Below are 17,703 nucleotides of genomic sequence, written 5' to 3'. Positions count from 1 at the left end.
ATTAGTGATCATGCACCAATCATTATCAACATCAACAAGGGTCCACCTTTACAAAGGTCGCCACGATGGAATCTTGACAAGGCAGACTGGGTTAAATTTTTTTGAGCTAAGCGAAATCGAAGGGAGTGCAGAACAGTTTGAAAGTATTGATGATGCCATAGACCTACTGAATGGAACTCTCCATACGGCAGGAATCAATTCAATTTTCAAAACCACGGAGTTATTCAAATGACGACCAGTCCCGTGGTGGTCTTCATAATTAACAGTCTTGCACAGAGCCACCCGAAAATCTCGTACTAGATTGCGATAGACGCCATACTGATGAAAATTTTATAACATACAAAAAGTGTAGAGCACAGTTCCGTCGTGTCTTGAAAGAAGCTAGACGCCAGTTTTGGGTGTCATTTGTTTCCTCCATTAACAGTAGAACACCACCATCTTCTGTATGGAGGAAAATAAAGAAGATTGCTGGCAAATTTACCCCAAACCCATCACCAGTGCTGAAAGTCAACGGTCAGTATGTGACTAAAGCAAATGGTGTGAGCAATGCCCTGGCCGATCATTTTTCAAATGTATCTTGCTAGCGTGTAGCAGCTCCTGGTCACCAATATAGGAGCATTGAAGAATAGAAAATTTAAAATTTCGTAACAGGAGGGGAAGAGTTATATAATTCTCCTTCTACTGATAGAGAATATGATTCGGCACTTTCCACTTGTAACGATGCAGCCCCTGGACATGATGAAATTCCATATGCAATGATTCAATGATTAAACATGAACATATTAATACAAAGTTATTTATTTTAAGCATTATTAATAGAATATGACATGATCATAGTTATCCAAGTGTTTGGGAAGTAGCCATTATTTTAGCCCCTTTAAAACCCGGTAAGGACAAGTTTTAACAGCAAACTACCGACCTATTGCATTGACATCTTGTTTATGTAAAATCATGGAGAAGATAGTCAATGCATGACTGATGTGGTACCTTGAAAAGAAGAGTATTTTATAACCACATTCAATGTGGATCCAGAAAAATGCACTGAACGACTGATGTGTCGATACGAATTGAGTCCTCTATTTGTGAAGCGTTTGCATCCAATCAGCAACATGTGACAGTCTTTTTGACCTTGAAAAGGCATATGATACTATTTGGAGATATGGTATACTTAAAACAATTCAAGAATTGGGATTGAGAGGAGAGAGCTGCCACTATTTATTCTGTCATTTCTTTCACATAGAGTTTTTCAAGTGAGAGTGGGGGAAAGTCTATCAGAGAGTAAAAGCCAAGAAGAAGGAGTTCCTCAGGGTAGAGTGTAATGGGATATCCTCAGCCATTACCCCAGATGTTCTCTCAACATTATTTGTGGATGATCTCTCCATATCATTTGCTGGAGCTAGAATGGCATTGGTTGAGAGAAAGCTACAACTCTCAATTGACAAAATTATCCAGTGGGCCGATATGAATGGATTTAAGTTCTTGACAAGTAAAACTACTATTGTACATTTCTGTCTTATTGGGGGAGCACATCCAGACCCGAATATATACATTAAAGGTCAACGGATCCCATGTGTAGGGGAAGCTAAATTTTTAGGTTTGATATTTGATTGTAGACTTACATGGGTTTCTCACCTAAAAGTGTTAAATGCTAAATGTGTTGAGGCTCTGAATCTTTTAAAAGTATTGTCCCATACATCAAGGGGGGCAGACTGCAATACTATTTTAAAATCATACAAGGCCTTGATTTTTTCCAAAATTAGTTATGGATGTGAAATATATTCCTAAGCCACCCCTTAAAGATATTAGATTCAATACATCATGCTGGTATTAGATTGTCCACAGGAGCGTTCAGAACCTCACCTATCCCATGTCAACTTGATGCTGGGGAGTTACCTCTAGACCGTTACCGAATGTCTTCCATTATTTGGTATTGGTTTAGATTGCAAAGACTCCCTAATTCTTTAGCCTTCCAGACTGCAAGCCTTGTAAGCCACCCAACCTACTTTGAGTTGCACCCAAAATCTCCTCAACCTTATGGCTTTCGGGTGAAACAATTATTAAGGAGTCTGGATATAATTAGAAGTAAGGTACTTCCATTCAAGGTATCATCAACGCCTCCATGGAAATTACCAGAGATATCTTCTTGTAAATACTTTATTGGAGTTAAGAAGAATATGACTGACCTAGAAACCAGGTCTCTTTTTATGGAAATTGTTGAAGAACATAGAGGATCGACTTTTATATATGCTGATGGCTCCAAATCTGATTTGGAGTACATAGTAATGGTTTTAATTGTAGAGGTGCACTTCCTCTAACAGCTTACATATTTACTACCGAACTGTATGGCATATTAACCGCTATTGAGAAAATTACGTTGGAGAAGGAGAGTAATTTTACAATTTTTAGTGATGCAAGGAGTGTCCTTCAAGCTTTAGAAGTTTTTAACCTCAAGTTTTAAAGATTTTAGAATGGCTTTTTATTATTGGACGGAGAGGTATAATGGTTCGATTTTGTTGGGTTCCAGCACATGTAGCTGGGTCTAGGAATGAGAAGGCAGATTCACTTGCAAAGAATGCTGTATCTGAGTTGCTGCCAAGAATGTATCCCATCCCGTGTAATGATTTCCTACCTAACATCAAGAAATTGCTTTGCAATAAATGGCAACAGCACTGGGATAGTCTAGATGACAATAAAATGAGAGAAGTAACCAATGTCATATCTCCTTGGAGGTATAACATGATGCCCTGAAAATGGGAAACGTCTCTGTCGTCGTCTCCGTATTGGTCACACTCGGTTGACACACGAGTTTCTGCTGAAGGGCCAACACCAACCGTATTGTGACGACTGTTTAGTACCTCTAACAGTGAGGTATTTGCTGACCGAATGCCCCAATTATAATAACTTAAGGAATAGATATTTGTTTGAGGCTCGAGGTGAGGGTGGCAAGTTCATCCTTGCCAAGATTTTTGGACATGTGTCCTACTATGCAAGTGGCATTCTTAGATATATTTCAGAAGCAGGTCTTTTGAAAACTATTAAACTTTTATAATGACATTCAACTTTTATGGTTTTAATTGAATATTCTTTAATTTATTTTTGTATGTATAAACTAAATGATATTGGCGTCAATGACCTTAGATGTCAGGATGCCTGAAAACTTTAAATCAATCAATTGATTCCTTTGAAGGAAGAAAAACCCAAGGTTTCTTTTTCCGTCTCCCGGCCCTCCTCTGAAACTCCTACTCATTCGGTCTCTTACGAGAGACCGTCGAGTAGTAGCGTAGACCAAGTTATTGTCGGCCAACCCCAGTTCTCGAGAGATGATGATGTTTCCCTTGGCGAAGTAGCCCCACCTCTCCCCCAGGTGAGGCCTTACCACTAACCCCTCTCTTACAGATTTGGTCTTCCTTGGGGCATACGGGTCCACCCTCCAAGGAAGCTTTTCTACAGTTCATCCGCATGAATGCTTCTGTTAAGCAATCAACGTCGCCGTCAGAGATAGATCCTCTGACCCTCGTCGACGTTATTGTGTCAGAGGTGTCTCATGCGGTATCATCCAACTCCTCTGCCCCTCCAGACTCTGCAGCGGTTGCTGCCGACTTAGTTTCCCCCGTTCCTGAACACCATTCGACGGGGAAACTAAGTTCAACATCCGTCTCTCCTGCAAGTGTTTCTCTCCCTCGGGGGAGTTCACTTATAGAGACTCCTCTTCGGAGGACTGCTGCGGCGCAAGATCAGCTTGCTGATCCAACTGCCCCCAGAGGGCGCATTCATCGGAAAGCATGCCTTCCACTTCGCCTTAGAGGTTCATTGTCGTCGCAGCCATCCCCTGCAGAGGAGCCTCCGCTACAGTCATCTGACCTTCATTCATCGATCGTCTCTGCTCCTGCAACTAGTCTTGTGACTTCGATCCTGGACCTCTCTGCCGATCGTTCGCGATCCCCTTTGGTGGATGGTCGCCCTTTCAAAGGGCACGTCGACCATCCACCCTCCAGACCTGCCGACCTGCCATCACCGTTCCTGTCACCGGTAAAGCCTAATGTAGCTCTGCCAAAGTGCACAGCTGCGCGCCATCGCCCTGCAGCTCGCCATCCTACAGGACTTCAGCACTCACCAGCAGCTCGTCAGCACTCTACAGCGCTTCGGCACGCCTGTTCACCTACTCGCCCTCATAGAAGGCAGTAAAACCATGCTCCTGCGCGCCAACATTCTCCTGCACGTCAGAGCTCTCCTGCACGTCGGCGCTCTCCTACACGCCTTGCACCCACGTTCACCTGTGCACCTTGCGCACACACGCGCCAGCGCACTACAGCGCGCTTGTGCTCTCCTGCACGCCCACAATCTCCTGCGCGTCAGTGCTATCCTGCGCCTATGCGCCCACGATCTCCTACGCGCCAGCGCTCTCCTGCGCGCCAACACTCTCCTGCGTGCCCTTACTCTCCTACGCGCCAGCCTTGGGCAATTATCTCCCGCGCGCCATCCTGCGCGCCAATTCTCTAATGCACACCAGCGCGCTCCTGCATGCCAGTACTCACCTGTGCGTCAACAAATGCCTGCGCGCCATTATTCTCCTGCACACAAACACTCTGTAGGTGAGACAGCAGGCACAATGCAGCTCTCACCCATGCGCCAGCTCTCACCTGCGCGCCGGCGCTCTCCTGGACATTCACGCTCTCCTGCGCTCAAAATCTCTCTCTCTCTCGCACTTACAAAGACATGCGCACGTGCCACCACGCGCCCGCGTGCCAATACTCTCTCGCGCGCCAATACTCTCCCCCGCACCCGCGCCAATACTCTCCCCCGCACCCGCGCCAATATTCTTCTGCCAACAGGCACGGGTGCAGCATCTACACCCGGGAAGGTCACCATTGCCTCATTCCCCTTCCCACAAACGCATTTCACCGCGCCCTGCAGGAGAAGGGAAACAGGCACAAGCAGAGGGGTTCAGGATTCCTAAATTGCCTTCTAAGGCGGACCCCCTTTTACGGTGACTCCTCGTAGGAAACCTTCGGTCCCTTTCCCTTCATGGGATCTGTCTGACAGTGCACCAGTCAGTCAGCAGCCTTGGTTCAGTGCCTTAGTCAGAGCTGTAACATAGGCATTGAAGCCCGTCCTGTCCGACCGCTCATCTGAGCAACCTATAGCTCTGGGCTCAGGACACGAAACCATGGCTTCCTCTACCCCTTTGAAGAGGAAAAGGGGAGTTTCCGACGCGGTCACTTCCCCGAGGGTGAAGCTGACTCCGTGCAGACCATCAAGGCTAGTCCCTCCAGTTTCTCCCCATGGATACTCTCCCTCCCAGTCGGATGAAGACCATCCTTCATCAAGGGAATTGCGCGAGGAGAGACACTCTTCCATCACACCATTGGAGGAAACCTCCTTTCCCGCGGAGAGTTCCCCTCAATCTGAGACCAGGAGGGACATAATGCTCAGGCCTTTTATGGAGTGTGTCCTCCTTCCTCGGAAGGAGTCCAAAGACTCTGCCAAAGTCCTCTACCAGGGTTAGAATGGAGAAAACCAGCCACTCAAGGAATGTACGCAACTCACCCCAAGAAGAGCTCTTGGGAATAGGAGACTTTGCTGCGAGTCCAACATCAGGAGGAGACCAACAAGAATCAGAACATGCATTCTGGCAGATTCTGACTCTAATGAGGGTTCTCAATGGGTTTTCCGACCCAGAGATAGCCCCTCGAGAGGGCAAAAACACGATCATAGACCGCGTCTTTGGCACTCAGAAACCCTCAAAGACCAGTGCAGCCCTGCCCTGGTCTTAAGGGTTGAAGAGTACCAGGGACAAGATCACCCAACAGCTCTCCGAGTTTGCCTCCTGCAACCGTGCCGGCTCTACGAACAAGTTCCTCCCACCTCCTCGCGTACAGCAAAGGAGTTACTTTGAGATCCTGGAGGAACCCAGTTCAGCTCTCCCACTTCACCATTCTCTGGAAGAGCTAAACAAGGGAGTCCCTCTTGAGAGAGACTCCAGCCAGTAGGTCTCGTTGTCGGTGGCCGAAGTCCTTAACCAGGAAAAGGTCACTAATTATGCGATGCAAGCTACTTCATGGCTGGACATCTGGTTAGGGACCTTAGGTATCCTGAGACGATCCGAGGATTTTTCCAAGGAGTACCAGGAAGGCAATGGAGAGCTTTTTACTCTCAGGCACTCTCGCGATAGAGTTTCTTCCCCACCAAGTTTCGAACTTGTGGGCAAACACTATCTTGAAACGTGGAGATGCAGTGTCTGAGAGGTTCCCAAGCGTCAAGATAAATTGGCTCAGACATTCCTCCCTAGAGGGGGCCCATCTGTTTGAGCCTAAGGACGTGGAACTTACTGCTGAGAGGTGGAGGAAGTCTCATGGAGACTCCCTCCTTCATAGGGCTTTAACAACTAAGCCCTATAAACCTCCAGCACCTCAGCAGTCCCATCCAGCCAAGACCGTAACGATGAAACCAACAGTGAAGACAGTGGTGTCTAATAAGCCCTTTCCTGTCAAGGACAGGAAAGGCAAAAAGTCCTCCAGGGGAGGAAAGAATCCTAGAGGGAGCGGCCGAGGCCGAAAATGCTAGGATAGGCAGTCCCCCTGCGTTTCCACCAGTTGGGGGGATGCCTACAAAGTTGCTCAGACAGGTGGAAGCAACTCTGGGCCGATTCCTGGACAATCTCGGTGATCCATCTAGGATATCGCGTCCCGTTCATAACATCTCTACCTCCCCTGACCAGGAATCCAGTGTCAATAGACTCCCTTGCCATGGGATCGGCAAGGGGGCAGGACCTTCGGGCAGAAGTCCAGACCCTGTTGAAGAAGGGCACCTTCCAAGAGGTCGTTGACGGGTCCCCAGGCTTTTTCAGTCGACTCTTTCTTGTAAGAAAGGCGTCTGGAGGCTGGAGACCTGGCATCGACCTCTCAGCCTTGAACAAGTTTCTCAAACAAACTCCGTTCAGCATGGAGACGGCGGAGACAGTCAGACTAGCAGTAAGACCCCAGGACTTCATGTGTACACTGGATCAAAGGACGAATACTTCCAGATCCCAGTCCATTCGTCTTCAAGGAAGTGCTAAGATTCAGCCTAGACAACAGAAAGTACCAGTTCAAGGTGCTGTGCTTCGGTCTTTCCACAGCATCCCAAGTTTTCACCAGAGTGTTTGCCCTAGTGTCATCTTGGGCACACAGGATTGGCATCTGTCTCCTCCGTTATCTGGGCGACTGGCTAATCCTAGCAGACTCGGTGTCAACCCTTCAACACCAAGACAAACTTCTGAGACTTTGCCAGGATCTGGGGATCATGGCAAATCTCGAGAAGTCTTCTCTGCCTCTTACACAGAGACTGGTATACGTAGGCATGATCATAGACACCAATCTCCACAAAGCCTTCCCATCAGACGACTGGATAACAAGGCTGAGAAAGGTCGTAAGACCCTTTCTCAGACGAGAAGAACTTCCAGCCCAAACGTGGTTACATCTCCTCAGTCACCTTTCATCGCTGGCCCATCTAGTTCCCAATGGTCGCCTCAGGATGAGATCCCTCCAGTGGCAACTCAAGTTCCGTGGAATCAGACTCGCGATTCCCCGGACATCCAAATCCCCATGGGATCAGCGGAACTGACAAACCTCCAGTGGTGGGTGACAGACAAGAACCTACGAAAGGGAGTGGACCTTCTCGTCCTCCCCCCAATTTGATGCTGTTCTCAGACACTTCAAAAAAAGGGTGGGGGCCCCACGTGCTGCACCACACGACCTCAGGCCTCTGGTCAGAGTCAGAGTACCTCCACATAAATCTCCTAGAGATGAAGGCCATCTTTCTGGCCCTTCAACAGTTCCACTAGTTCCTGGCAGGCCACTCAGTGGTGGTGATGAGCGACAACACCACAGTAGTGGCTTATATCAACAAGCAAGGAGGTACTTTTTCACATCAGCTATACCATCTAGCAGTAGAGATACTGAGATGGGCTGAAATCCACTCAATACCACAATCAGCACGCTTCATTCCGGGCAAAAGGAATGTGCTCACCAATAACCTGAGCAGAGCATCTCAGATAGTGAGTACCGAGTGGTCTTTGGATCATCTAGTAGCCAACAAAGTCCTGACTTTGTATGATTCTCCGACTGTTGACCTCTTCACAACGTCCCTCAACTTCAGGCTCCAGCTTTATTGTTCCCCAGTCCCAGACCACAAGGCTCTCTAGCAAGATGCTTTCCAACAACGGTGGGACAAAATTGACGTTTACGCTTTTCCCCCGTTCTGTCTGATGAGGAGTGTACTCAACAAGACCAGAATATCGGTCAATCTTTCAATGGCCCTCATAGCTCCACTATGCCATCACGCAGAATGGTTTCCGGACCTTCTGCAGCTCCTAACGGAGCCCCCAAGAGAACTCCCTCCACGACACAATCTACTCAAACAACCACACGCCTGGAGACTATCCAGCATCTCCTCTCTCAGAGAGGATTTTCGCAACAAGTTGCGACTAGGATGTCTGGATACTTGGGTAAGTCATCAGCAGCAGTCTACCAGGCAAAGTGGAAAGTCTTCTGTGGTTGGTGTCGTGGAAGGGGTATCTCTCCACTCGATGCCATTATTCCAGCAATAGCGGAGTTCCTCGTGTATTTGCGTGAAGAATTGTGTCATTCAGTCTTGGCAGTAAAAGGCTATCGCTCAGCCTTAAGCCTCGCCTTCAGACTGAAAGTAATGGACATTTCTTCATCGCTAGAACTTTCCTTACTCATAGGGAGTTATGAACTTACTTCCCCTTAGTCAGAAGTGAGACCTCCCCCATGGAACGTGGTTCGAGTTCTCAGATCTCTCAAGAGACCTCCCTATGAACCATTACGCCAGGCATTCGATCGCCACCTGACTTGGAAGACGGTGTTCCTGCTAGCTTTGGCGTCAGCCAAGCGAGTCAGAGAACTTCATGGTCTGTCATACAACATTGCCTTTTCAAGGGGATGGGGAGAGGGAACGTTCAGCTTCGTCCCTGAGTTTATTGCTAAGACTCAGAACCAGGGAGTAGCGGATCCACGATTCGACTCCTTCCAGATTTCTAGTCTCCGTACTGTAACAGATGACCCAGACCATCTCTTACTATGCCCAGTGAGGAATTTGAGGCTGTATCTTAAGAGAACAGCCACAGCCCGTCCTCGTGTGCCTGCACTATTCGTCAGCACAGGAAGGACTAAGAGGAGGGTCCCCAAGAACACCATCTCAGTATGAATTCGCAAGGTCATAGACCATGCACTGAATCCAGACCTTCCTCCTTCACGTCACCCCAGAGCTCATGATGTCAGGGGCGTAGCTACATCCCTGGCATTCAAGAGAAACTTCTCAGTGACACAGGTTCTTTAAGCTGGGGTGTTGAATCGTCAGACCGCATTCATATCCCACTACCTGCAAGACATGACCCACAGGAGACTCGATACATTCTCTATCGGTCGTGTGGTGGCTGCACAACAGCTGGTTTAAAACCTCAAGCTTCTTTGGACAAGTAGCAGAAGGTTGAGGGCATTGTAACCCAGTTTTAGTCTGCGTGAATGAAAAGGTTTGAATGGCCCTTATTCTTTTCTTCATTCTCCCATCTCTTGGGGAAAGCAGCATCCTGGGTTCTCTGCATAGCTGACCTAAAACCACTGCAGGTAAACCATGCTCCCTTGTGTACCTAGTATTAAGACTAATATTGTTGTGTCCCCATACCCTGACAAGGTGGTATTGGGAAAGGCCTAGTTACACAGTTTTTCCTTCTAAAGAACTTGGACTACCTTTACCAGGAGAATCACACTTCTGCATACCTCAACACACAGCTTGCGTAGGCCACGGACCTTGCGTAGGCCGCGGACCTTGCGTAGGCTGCGGACCTTGCGTAGGCCGCGGACCTTGCGTAGCAAGGTTTTAGCGAGGTGCAGCGACTCCTTATCTTTTTAGTACTGATACACTCAGATAAGGAGCCCCCGGGTAAAGCCAAAAGCCAGATTGGCTGGGACTTCCACGCTTCCTAATGGGTGAGTCACCCCTATTAAATAGCGTGGTTTGCATTCCAGTTACGGAACAAATGACAAATTCGTAGATAATTTGTATTTTTCTTAACTATACAAACCTTAGCTATTTAAGCAAACTTACCCGCCAGCCCTATCCCCCTTGAAGTCCTACCTCCAAGCAAAGTGAGCTCAATCACAGGTGTGTGAGGGGGGGCGGGCGGTAGGAAGCTACCCTCCCTTAACCCCGCTAGTTAGCGGCATGGGTAGTTAACCCTCGTTAAAAATGATTGGCTCGTCATTTCAGCTACGCCGGAAGTACCGTAATACCCCTATTAAATAGTTAAGGTTTGTATAGTTAGGAAAAATACAAATTATCTATGAATTTGTCATATTTAAATGGAACTGGCATAATAATGCAGGACCCTCTGGATCCTTCATATATGTGTAGTTCCTATTACCTTGTATCATGGTCCCACCACTATCTTTCTTCATTAATTGATCAGTTAGAAAAAGAGGTTTAAAAAGAATGGTGAGGAAGTGGGGATATACTTTTTATGTAAAAGCACATACCACCCTCCTGGAAACATCTATGCTATTTATTCATGAAGAATGCTAATTGATGTACCCTTTTGAGAGATGAGCAATGAACTCTATTTATGCAATTGGTTGTATGCACAAAACTAAATATAAAGATTATTGCTAATATTAAAATTAATACAATTATTGCTCAACAAGTACCCATATTTTGAGGTACTGCTGAGGTCTCTAGCCAAAAAGTAATTTTGTTAATGACTACATTTCTGACTTGCAGATTCCTAGGGGATGTACAGACATGCACCATGAGGTAGAACTAGGAGTAGTAATTGGCGATACTTGCCGTGATGTAACTGAGGATCAAGTGATGTCTCTCATTGCAGGTTATACTCTTACTCTAGATATGACTGCAAGAGACTTCCAGGAGGACGCCAAGAAAAGGGGCAATCCATGGACAATGGCCAAATGTTTTGATACAGCTTTACCAGTATCTAGATTTATCACAACCAAGGAACTTACAAATCCTGAAAATGTCAAGTTGTGGTGCAAGGTGAGTTTTAGAATAATCTCAGCAAAATTATTGAACTTGAATAGGTTTTAAACTACTCTTCATCATCCATTTGAAATTTCGTAATGGCGTCTCATACAATTCTATGATGTTTATTTTACTACCTAACGAGTTTTCAGATTACTTAAAACTATTAAACATCTTGCTGTTCAAATAGCTAATTCATTTTATAAACGATCAAGTTTAGAAACAATTTATTTTCAATTAGTACAAACCCATCAGTTCACATGAGCCAAATCTGTACAACCAGCACCCTCAGGTCATGCTTAGACATACCATACAATTATGTTATAAATATTTTCTAGTGAAAAACTAAAATAAACAAAGTTTTATTTGCTGTGTTCTACTACCCAGGTAAATTGCAGTGTTAGCTATAGATAGTCCTCTTTATCTAAAAAAAAAAAAAAAAAAAACTATAGCATCCTTTGTTTGTAGGAGTCCCTTAATTGTTGTAAAATAAAAGAAATTTCAGGGTTAGCATGGAAATGTGTGTCGAACTTGTTTAGTAAATAATAGAGGGCGAAATTCTAATCAAATGAAGCATTGTAAAGTAAATTTCGTTCTTTTTAAATTAAATAAATAAATTAGTAGATAAATAAGCAATAGTGATTGAATATTAAAAATAATAGTATAAATAATTAGTATAAATATTTAAGAGATGCCGTGAATTAAATTACTAGTAGAGTTGTACGGTCGTAAATAATTGATTGTTACCGTTTAGCTCTTCCAAAAAACTAGTTTAGTAGTGTGGTGTAGGGCGGTAAAAATAAAATGGTGAGAGTATTTTTCCCTCAGTGTCAATAGTATTCCAACCTCCACTAGAAAGGCAGTGCTCTCTGTAAAAAAGGTTGAATTAAGTGATTTACATTACAAGAAGGAACCATGCTTCATATATTCCAAGGAGCCACCAATTTGGAAAGTCGAATTCACTAAGTATATTTTCTGTGTTTGTTAACATGTAATAGAGAATAGAATCTATGCTTCTTTGAAACCTTAGCATAAACAGGTTGGTTTCTGAAGTTTGGTTCTAAAATAGATTCCTTTTGTTAATTACGATTATTTTCTTTTAATTTCCAAATTAATCCTTTTTTATTTCGGAGATTAAGTAGATATTTATTGTAACTTTTTGCTTTAATAATAGTACATATAGATGAGTAATATAATGTGAAATTTATCGGTAACTTGGGGCTTTCGTCGCTAGCCTAACATCAGTTTTCGGTCCCCATTTGATGGAACCTTCTGTAAGTCCTGTGTTCAATTGAATTAGGGATTTGGTCGTTTTTTATTTCATTTTCTTAGCCTGGCCTGATTTAATTTGAAAATTTCTGTTGTTGGGCATTCTTATGCTAGGGATTTGAAGTCTGTTTCCTCTGTTAAATAATTCATTCCTTGAATTGGAAAATGAGGAAAAAGTAAATTTTGACTTGCATTTCCTAGCCTACTCTGGAAAAGATTATCAGTATTTTTTGGATCATCCTGAATTGTTTGAGTCAATTAGGGATGAGAATCCTGATATAATAATGATAAAGATCTGGGTTGAATGGACCTCATTGTTGAACTGTAATTTTAGAATTAATTTTATATAATATTAATCTTCCATTTTTTTTTTTTTTTTTTTTTTTTTTTGCATTATGGCTAGTAGCAGTGAATTATTGGATTATCTTGGAGGAAAACCCACAAAAGTTGCCATTGGATGAGGTTAAAGAAAAACAAAGTTTTGAGGAGTAAAATAGCCACTTATAAACGAAAAATCACTATATATTGTAAAAAGTTGCAGAAATTGCATGATACTGGAACATTACATTAATTTTTGTGTAAAAAGCAGGTAAGTGAAGTGGAATTGGAATTAAGTAAAGTAAGTGAATGCAATGAATTAATTAATTTGCTAATGGAAAAAACTGAATTAGGAATCAGAGATGATCAGTGTCTTAATGATGAATAAGATGATCAAGCTCAAAACAAAATTAATGTTTCAATAGAATTAGATGCTTATGAAGATTTTTGGTTAAAAAAAAGAGATGAAAGTGTTGGCATTTCTGTAAAAGATTTCCGTGATTGTATGAGTGATAGTAAACCTCCTGCTTTAACTTGTGGCACTTTTAATGGCAAAGAAAAAGATAAAGTCGCCTTTCATAATTTCTTGAATCAGTTTAGTAATGTAATTGGTTCTAGAAAACACTTATCAGCTTCAGCTAAATTATCGTATCTAGTTGGTTATTTAAAGGGGTATGCACTAAAACAACTATCACATTTGTCTATTACTGATAAAAATTACGAAGTAGCATTAGATTTGCTGATTGATGAATTCTTAGATAAGGAATTCATAATAGATGAAGCACTAAAAAATATATTAAAAGCTGTTCCTAGTGATGATAATGATCTTGAGTTTTCCAATGTTAAGTATTTTATAGCAGAGGTTAGATCTTATTTATATGAATTGCAGCATTATAGTGTAGATTTTTTGGAAGAGGGTTCTGCTGGTAATATTCTTGTGAGTTATTTGATAATGAGTAAGCTCCCTAAAGTAGTAGTGAAGGAGTTGATAAATAAAATCTCAAAAAATTATCCTACCTTGTCAGAGATATTTTTCAACCAAAGAAGCTTTGAAAACTTTATTTAGAACTACATCAGTGAATTAAAAGTTGTACAGAGACAGTAAAAAACCAAATGGCAGTAGTCCATCAGTAGTGCAGTTAAATGAAATAAAGGAAAAAATTCCCACAGTACAAAATTTTGAAACTGGTAGTTGTAGATAAAAATGTTAAAAGTCGTTGCAAATTATGCTTTTCTGATGGACACACTTTAGGAAAGTGTGAAACTTATTTAACCTGAGTCTAAATTAACCAGAATAATATAATTATCTCGAAAAATGTGTTCTAGGTGTGCTGGTTTTGGTCACAAAGAATCTGAATGTTATGGAAAAAAAAAAAAGGTATGATGAGGGTTAAATGTTTGATTTGCAAGAAAAGAGAGCATATAACAACTTTTTGCCCTAATCGAGAAAAAAACTACCAAGACTAATGCTATAGTAAATTTGTGCTATACTTCCAAAAATATCGATATCAGTAATATTTTACCAACAATGACCCTAGAGTTGAAGAATGGAAAGTGATGCCGTAAAGTAAGGGGTCTGGTGGATTATGGTAGTCAGAGGTCCTATATAGTCAAACATGTTTCCAAAGATATGTGTTCAGAATATGAAAGTTTATATGAATTAGAACATGAAGTGCATACATATATAGGTCAAGAAACTAAACAATTCAAACAAATGTCAACTGGTATCAAGATAGGAAATAGATTAGCATTTGTGCCTTTATTAATAGACGAAGAAATGGATATTTCCTATGAAGTGCCAGGTATGAACCAGATAATAGATTGAAATCAGAGGGTAAAAGTTTGGCTGATGAAACATTTTATGAGGAAAGAAATCATGAATTAAAAGAAGTAGATATGCTGGTAAGTATGGATATAATTCAGTATTTCTCCTTGTCTATTCTGAAATGTGGTGGTGGTTTTTGTTTCATATTGAATGGAAGGGTAGTCTTATCAAAGAAAGTCCTTGTTTGAAACTCAGACAAAGGCAAAGCTAGTTAGTATCAAGACCAAAACTATGGTTAACTTAATTATGGATCTTCTTAAATCATATTTTCATCCATTGGAACATATTTTGTCTGACAGTGAAGTAGATAATGGGCTGGAAAATCTGTTTACTTTTGAATCTATGGGTATTAAAACTAATGAAAAGGACCTGGTCCCATTTGATAACATCAGATAAACAATTTCCAAGAAGGTATTAGTTTGAGGGAGGGTTATTATCATGTTAAATTACCTTGGTACCCTGAAAAAATTTCTCAAGTGCCTTCTAATCATTTTATAGCCCTTAAGGTTTTGGATAGAACAATGGAACATCTTAATAGGAAGGGACTATTAAGTAAATATGGGGAAGTTTTTTATAAACAATTAAAAGATAGAATCATAGAAGAAATAAATGTATCGCCTTCTGAATATGGTAATTATACTTGGATACCTCATATCCCCGTAATAAGAACAGATGAACAAGTAACAACTAAAATAAGACCTGTTTTCAATTGTTCCTTAAAGACTAATAAAGAGTTGCCTTCACTAAATTAGGATGCATACTCAGGAATAGATTTAATGGGTTCTATTTTGAAATTATTATTTTATTTTATAATAAATGAGTATGTTATGCTAAGTGATATTAAACAGGCATTTTTAATTATAAAACTTTCAGAAGAATATGATAAGAACAGATTTTTTTTTTTGGTAAATAGGAAGTAAATTAGTATATTATAGATATAAGACTATAGTTTTTGGTTATACATCTTTACTTTTCATTCTTAATTATGTTATGAAGCACCTTGCTAAGATGTATCTTGAGGATAAGTGTAGAGAAAATTTAGAAAATAATTTTTATATAGATAATTTAATAATCACAAGTCATAATATTGATGAATTACTGGAATTATATATGTAATAGTCATATATTACATGTTTAAAACACATGACGTAATACGTCATTGTGGCAGTAGAAGCTAGCGTGAGAATTGCTGTAGTCAGACAAGATCATAACAGGATGCGTTTTGCATATCTCAGCAATGAAACATTTTTATGAAGCATAAACACGAATACGAAACGTGTGAAAGAGTTGTGTCGCCACCGGATGCAGGTGTCTTCCTAGACTAATGTAGAGTTTACATTATGTGTTTAAATGCTGAGATAACTAACTATACGATATCTGTGATATTGATATTTTAGCCAGTTCTTATCAATACTTCACATGGAATGGTCATCCGACCAAACCAGCTATACTCCTGTGATGGAGATGTTAACACTGTTGTTTTTAAAGAATTAAACCCTTTTAAAGTTAACTGGATTGACTTTACTTTAAGACTCAACATCCCAACAAACATACTCAATGTGTGTTAACAACAGTAGCACACTAATAAATGGTGGCAGCGATAAAACTCTAAGAATCAGAGAAAGATCTTCTAGTATCAACGAATAAAACTCTAAGAATTAGAGAAAGATCTTAAAGAAATCAATGAATAAAACACTAAAAACCAGAGAAAGATCTTCAAGAAATCAACAGTAATGAATCTACAATTTTGACTAAGTATCATAGTCCATCGAAGAAGGAAACATTTAATGAATGTTATACATACAAACTGATGAACTGGATCTTCAATCAACATCCTAGGAAACCCAAGGACTGACGTTCAACGCTTACAAAACATATCCAGGAAGCACTACATTCAACGGAAATCGGACCGAAAACATTCACCCAAACATCAAGAGAGAGAGAGAGAGAAAATCGGACCGAAAACATTCACCCAAACATCAAGAGAGAGAGAGGATATGACGACATCACACAAAACCATATAAAGCTAAGTACAATTTTCTTATTCATTTCAGTATTGAGCAGTGAAGTGTAGTTATCACGAGTCGTTAGTCGATTATTACTGGGGTGAGTGGTTTGCTAATGTTCTATTTTCCTTTCATTAAAGGAAACTGTGTTCAAGTCCGAATTCTCATCTAGAATTTTTTTCTCTCTTTGTGCTAATTCCGTTTTCTTTCAGAAATACTCGGGAAATGTCTTGGGATTAGTAGCATTGTTTTGGGGAATTTTGTTATAATCTTTATCATTGAGTGCTTATGCGTTTACGCAGTGGACGTCTGTACTCATATAGATATTTTGATAGAATTGCAAGGGGTCGAAGAGATGGAAAAAGAAATACCGTAATCATGACGCCCCCTGTGAGCCCCATCCCTGGACCTAGTGGCGCAGGACAGATAAACCCTCTCCCGATTGTGACGCTTGTAAATGCCAGGTCAGCAATCCTTCCTTTTCAGGGTCGGGTTAATGGGTTCTTGCCTCAAAATGTGGAGTCATGGATTTCATCCGTCGATGCCCTTTTAAATGCCATACAAATCTTAGACCCTTTTGTACAATTACAAAAAGGTAAAAGTTTTATAGATTTTTCCAAGGGGGATGCGAGTGTGTATTTAAGAGGTGTTTCATTTCAAGAAGCAGTTACCTGGAATGATTTCAAAATTAGGTTACGCGCGGTCTATGGGGGTGAAGAAGCCTTGGATGTAGTATTAACATTAAGAAATACACTTAATCAAGCCACTATGACTCGGCTTAATGTTATTGAGAGAGCAGCTCTCATAGCTGATAGGCTTAATGAATATCAAGATATTTTAGGTAATTCCACTTGGGTTACTAGAGATAACATCTCCGTGAAAGATTTTTTACGATTAATGTATTTAACTTGCATGACACTTATGTTGCCTGAAGCTTTAGTGCGGTGTTTTGATAAAAAGTTAATGCCTGCAAGGATGGAATTGGATGTATATAAACAGATAAAGAAACACATGTCTAAGTGTCCTGACCTTGATCCCGTGTTAACTCAAGTTTTTGGAGATAATGAAACAAAGCCACAACAAGTAAATGTAGTTAATAATAGTCAAGTTGCGGGAATGACGTGTTATAATTGCAAACATAAAGGTCACTTGATCGCGGACTGCAGAACGAAATTCTGTTCGATACATAATAGTTCGACTCATTCATATAGTCAGTGCTACTCGCGTAAGACACAACAGAATCCAAGAAAT

General features: G+C 41.5%; 1 protein-coding gene across 1 annotated transcript in view; it reads left to right on the top strand.

Annotated features, from left to right (window-relative positions):
• LOC137621477 (oxaloacetate decarboxylase, mitochondrial-like) overlaps window positions 1–17,703 on the top strand; it is a 203,708-nt gene that overhangs the window by 146,399 nt on the left and 39,606 nt on the right. The window contains exon 3 of the mRNA XM_068351810.1: window positions 10,777–11,049. Within this exon, the coding sequence (XP_068207911.1) occupies window positions 10,777–11,049 (273 nt within the window). The remainder of the gene's footprint in view (window positions 1–10,776; window positions 11,050–17,703) is intronic.

Source organism: Palaemon carinicauda, chromosome 28, assembly GCF_036898095.1.
Source record: "Palaemon carinicauda isolate YSFRI2023 chromosome 28, ASM3689809v2, whole genome shotgun sequence".
In the NCBI taxonomy this organism is placed as follows: domain Eukaryota; kingdom Metazoa; phylum Arthropoda; class Malacostraca; order Decapoda; family Palaemonidae; genus Palaemon; species Palaemon carinicauda.
The sequence above is the reverse complement of the archived record's forward strand: the minus strand, read 5'-3'. Positions and strand labels throughout refer to the sequence as shown.